This window comes from Mesoplodon densirostris, chromosome X (assembly GCF_025265405.1).
Source record: "Mesoplodon densirostris isolate mMesDen1 chromosome X, mMesDen1 primary haplotype, whole genome shotgun sequence".
Classification (NCBI taxonomy): Eukaryota; Metazoa; Chordata; class Mammalia; order Artiodactyla; family Ziphiidae; genus Mesoplodon; species Mesoplodon densirostris.
In genome coordinates, this window is record NC_082681.1 from 72,221,450 (window position 1) to 72,226,494 (window position 5,045).

Genomic DNA, 5,045 nt, shown 5'->3' on the forward strand with positions numbered 1-5,045 from the left:
ATATCCATCCTACTTAAAGACAACTAAAATATGATATTGGGATATAAACTGTGATTACTAGTATAAATAGACAATTACTTTGCTTCTAAATACAAGGAAACTCAGTGTCCATTTTAACAAAACTAAGTGCTTATAATGACTTCAACCTAATAGTCTCTCTTTGTCTTAGGTTCACAGATACAGCTGCTGGCTCTAGTTGAGATCATATGTATATAGTATGTCACTGAAATTTTATAGCTTAAGTTTCAGTCCACATCCAGTTTTTTTTTTTTAACATAGTTCAGTTGTCAAGGTAGAAGTGGTATGGCTGCTCACAAATGATTTTGCATGGAGTTTTATGTTATCATGCAAATCTTGTCTTGAAAGCCGTCTTCTGAACTCATCAGTGGTAAAGTAGTATATGATAGGGTCAAGGCAGGAATTCAGACTAGCAAGACACAAGGCAATAGAATGAAATATCAGAATCACCCTTCTGGCTAGGCAGCTTTTAATTTCATTGGACTTGACCAGGAAATCTAAAGGAAAACTGAAGTGATAAGGTGCAAAGCAAATTAGGAAAACTCCTGCACAGGTTAGAATCATCTTCAAGGCTTTCTTCTTCTCTCCAAGGTCTTGGGACACAGGGTATTTATCCTGCAGTGATAAAACTGTCTTCCAAGTACAATACAGGACAATCAGAAGAGGAGTGACAAATCCAATCAACTCACCAACGGTCATCATGACAACAGACTGGGCTAGATTGACATTCCTGGTAGGAAGATCCACAAAGCATTTGGTTCTGTTGCTAGGGGTGTCATCACTGCTTCGGAGGAGAGGAAATAGCAGACAGGCAAGGCAGATTATTAGCCAGCCAGCAATGCTGACGTATAGGTCATATTTCTGTTTACAGTCATGGAAGCGAAAGGGGTAGAGGAGAAACCAAAATCTTCGCACACTGATGCAGACCAAGAAGTAGATGCTTGCATACATGTTGACATACTTCAGGTAGAAACAAAACATACAGAGGCCAGGCCCAAATGGCCAGTCATGATTCAAGTAGTAAAAGATCCTCAGTGGCAAGGAGAGGACTTGTAGTAAGTCAGCAATGGCTAGGTTTATCATGAATATCACAGCCCGTTTGGTTTCTTTTATATAGCCATAAAATACCCACAAGGCTAATATGTTCCCTATGAGACCTGGCACAAGAATGACAGTGTATGTCACTGCATAGATGAAGTATCGAAAATCTGTATTGGATCCATCTGTCCCAGCACATGTGTCATTAGCAGGCATGTTTCTTTCTACAGAAACTGCCTTTGCTAAATGGTGGCTTAAAAGCTAAATTTATAATCTACTGCTGCTGTTTCTAAAAGACTGATCATCGATGGGCTGGGGAGACTGAATATAGAATAACCTCCTTTTTATTACATTGGTCTGGACTTCTATACATGATTTGTTTTTTTTTTTCAAATAACTATCTGCATGTTTGCTTTGGATTTGTCTACATTAACTACATTGAAGTCTAATGTGCAAGCACAGATGAAAAGCTGTTATAATTTTCCCTTCTTCTTTATTCTTTACTCAGTTAAAAGGCCTTCTGGGACATCATAACAGTTGATCCTCTTCCATTTGATCATAAATGTGCCATATAGTAGCTCTTCGAATTCCCATATGATGACAGTCATCTCTTTACTGGTGTTTGGCAGGCTGTTTTTCTTTTTTTTGGCTCACATAGAAGAAAGGTTTGCTTTAGTACTCAGTGGGTCCACAACTCTTCACAGGTGATTAACTTGGATAGATCATCTTTCTGGGACTTTTTCAGTCATGTGTCGTAAACTAAAAAGTGAGAAACAAAGTCAGAGCTGCAAATGAAAAAAAAATAAGCCAATTATTGTCTAGAAATTTTTGAAAAAACAAAAGCCTATGTGTAGAAAAATCTATTACCTTTAATGGAAAGTTCTGATGTGAATGAGGGTGATTAGTCACAAGTTCCATAAGACACTTTAGAATCACAAGACAGTATAGCTAGAAGGAATCTGAGAAGAAATCTAGCCCCTTACTACTCAAAATGTGATCCATGAACCAGCATTACTGGAGAGCTGTTTAGAAATGCAAAAGAATCTCAGATCCCATATGGGACTTACTGCAACACAATCAGCAATTTAAGAAGAACCACAAGTGATTCTTAGGCATATTAATATTTGAGAGGCTCTGACGTAGACCACAGCTTCACAAACATCACTGATTGTCACACTCATCTGGGGAATTTTAGAAAAAATTACAACTTTCCTTAGATTTTCTGGTGTCTCCTGTAGAGATTCTGATTCAGTACTTAGGGCCTGAAATTTGTATTTCTAAAAAGATCCCCATATGATTCAGATATAATCAACCCAGCATTTGTCCTTGAACCATCATATAGGGGCCACTGATTTGTTTCATATCTTCCCCAGATGTCTGAAAATTAGTGGGCAACCAACCTCTCTTTAATTACTTGCAATAACAAGGGTCATCTAGTCACCTCTCAATTATCCAAGACAAAGGACGATGACATCAATACAGAGAATCAAAATCCCCAAAAAGGTGACCCAGCTAGGTCCATGACCTTTGTTCTAAAACAAATTTTAGTTTAGGCACCTGGATAGTTGCCTCGAGGCTGCTGAAATGCAGGAGGAGTTAACTGACTTTAAAGGTATGGGGGAAGAACAAAAATGAAGTAGAAATTATAAAACATCCTGCCATGGATTATCAAATCCATGTAGATTATCAAATCCATGTTTGAAGTTGGCTTGATTCAACCCCTGAAGGAATTGTAATTGTTATTATTTTGCCTCAATTGCCTGGTAAGTAAAATAGCACATTTGTTCAAAGATACGATGCACACTTTATTTAAACATGCTGATAAATAGTATGAACTATGCATTCAGATTGAAGGGGTTAAATACTTGAGATTTCTCAGATAAGGAAGTAGAGAGACAGTATTATAAAATAAAAAGAAGCAAGACTGTAAAGAATAACATCAATGTTGAAAGAGTGGTTAAAATTAGAGGTTGTTCAGCTCCCAAACTGAAATACATCTTTGAAATATTTTCACAGGTAGTGATTTTGATTAGGTGAAAGGCAAAATTAGGTGGTAGACCAAAAAGTCACAAGCCCTGGGTTTTCAACCACCTTTTAACTATTTATATAAAAGTCATCACCTGCTAACATCACTGATTAGAAATCAGAACTATACAAATAAACATCCAGTCAACCTCTAATGAACATTCACCTCTCCCATCAAAGCCAATGACTCTTAAATCTATATGTCAATCCTGAGCTGTACCTCTCTTTCCAACTATATATAACACCTCTTCTTTTGGATATTTCATTATTGTCTTAAAATTTAACATATGAAAGTGAAGCCATCTTTTCTATTTATTGAAAATATGTCATATCTTGTCAGATAATGTCACCTCTTTGATAAAAAATCTCCTAATGTCTTCTCATCTAACTCAGAGGAAAAATAAAAGTCCTTACAACAAATGGCCTATTTTAACTATATGATCTGGCCCCTGGTTACTCTTCTGACCTCACCTTCTAAGATTCTCCCCCTTGGACTCTGCTCCAGCAACTTTACCATTCTTGCTATTAGGTGAACAGACCAAGAACCTTCCTGCCTCAAAGCATTTGAATTGGCAGTTCCCTGTGCCTGAAATGCTTTAGCCTAGTTATTTATTTGTTTTACTCCCTTGCCTCCTTCAGATCTTTACCCAAGTGGGTCCTTTTCATGAGGCTTTCCCTCAACTTCCTATTTAAAACTGCAGCTCACCTCCAACACTCCCCATCTCCCTTCAGCATTTATTTTATCTATTGCCAGTTGTAACTAACATACTCTTTGATTTTTACTTATTTATTTTGTTTTTATATATTTTCCCTACTAGAATGTAAAGTTCAGGAGGACAAGGATTCTTGTGTGTTTTGTTTACTTGCTATAAAACAGAACTGAGGACTGTGGAAGACCCAAATAAGTGCTCAGTATTTGTTGAAAGAAATAATTTCAGTAAATAAAATCCATATATCTCACACAAAAATCATCCCTCAAAACTTCAAAACAGATTCTGCTCCTGACTTCTTCATTGCTATTAAGTTCACTAATGTTTTCCTAGGTTGTCTCAAAGTCTTGGAGGCATTGACTCTTTGTCATTTATTTTCCACTTCCAAACAAGTTAGGGAAGATAGCATACTATGGGGGAAATAATATATGTTTAGGAGTCAGGATTACCTGGGTTTAAATTCTTGCTCTTTTAATTAATAACTGTGTGACTTCAGGTATATCACCAAACTTCTCTGATTCTTTAATTTCTCATTGTAATCATAGTACCTAACTTAGAGAGTCAGTGTGAGAATTAATTGAGCTGCTGTATATAATTTATTTAGCATAGTGTAAGGTACATAAGTGCTTAATAACTGATATTATTATTATTACTACTTTATGCAACTTTCTCATAATATTATTCTTTAAATTTGCATTGTTTATACTTTAGTTCAGGACCTTATTACTTAATTTATTTTCCTATCCCTTATCATTTTCTACTCCATACTATATAATGCTGTCAGATATTTTTTTTTCCTTAAAATGAGCTCTTAAAAAGCGTTAATGGATTCCTACTGCCCAACAAATCACAAAATACAGTCTGGCAGTCAATGGCTTCCTTAAATACAGTGCCATCTACCTTTAGGATTTTGTCTCCCAGTGCTCTCCTAACATTCCCAGAATTCCAGCCCAACTGCACTCCATACTATTCAAACTGACTTTTTCTTCCCCCACAAATAGCTTTTTTCATTTTTTCAGTCTGCTACCTCAGCTTGGAATATCTTTTGTTTTGTTTTGTTTTGTTTTGTTTTTTGCATACCAGTCTTACTTATTTGTGAAGACCTTTCTCAAATTTCCTGTTCTTCGTGAAAACTTCTTTAACTCAACACTGTTGTCCTAACTCCTTTTTAAAACCCTCATTTATACCTCTTTTAAAGCACATACTTCTTCTGCTTTTTCGTTAGTAACTTATGTCTGTGTCTTATTTATGCCT

The 5,045-nt window shown here is 36.1% G+C and overlaps 1 protein-coding gene across 1 annotated transcript; it reads right to left on the reverse strand.

Annotated features, from left to right (window-relative positions):
• Positions 1 to 270: 270 nt before the first annotated feature.
• On the reverse strand, positions 271 to 1,272 carry GPR174 (G protein-coupled receptor 174). The gene has a single exon (XM_060088096.1). It carries the CDS (start codon positions 1,270 to 1,272, stop codon positions 271 to 273), a length of 1,002 nt encoding a protein of 333 aa, XP_059944079.1.
• Between the last annotated feature and the right edge of the window lie 3,773 nt (positions 1,273 to 5,045).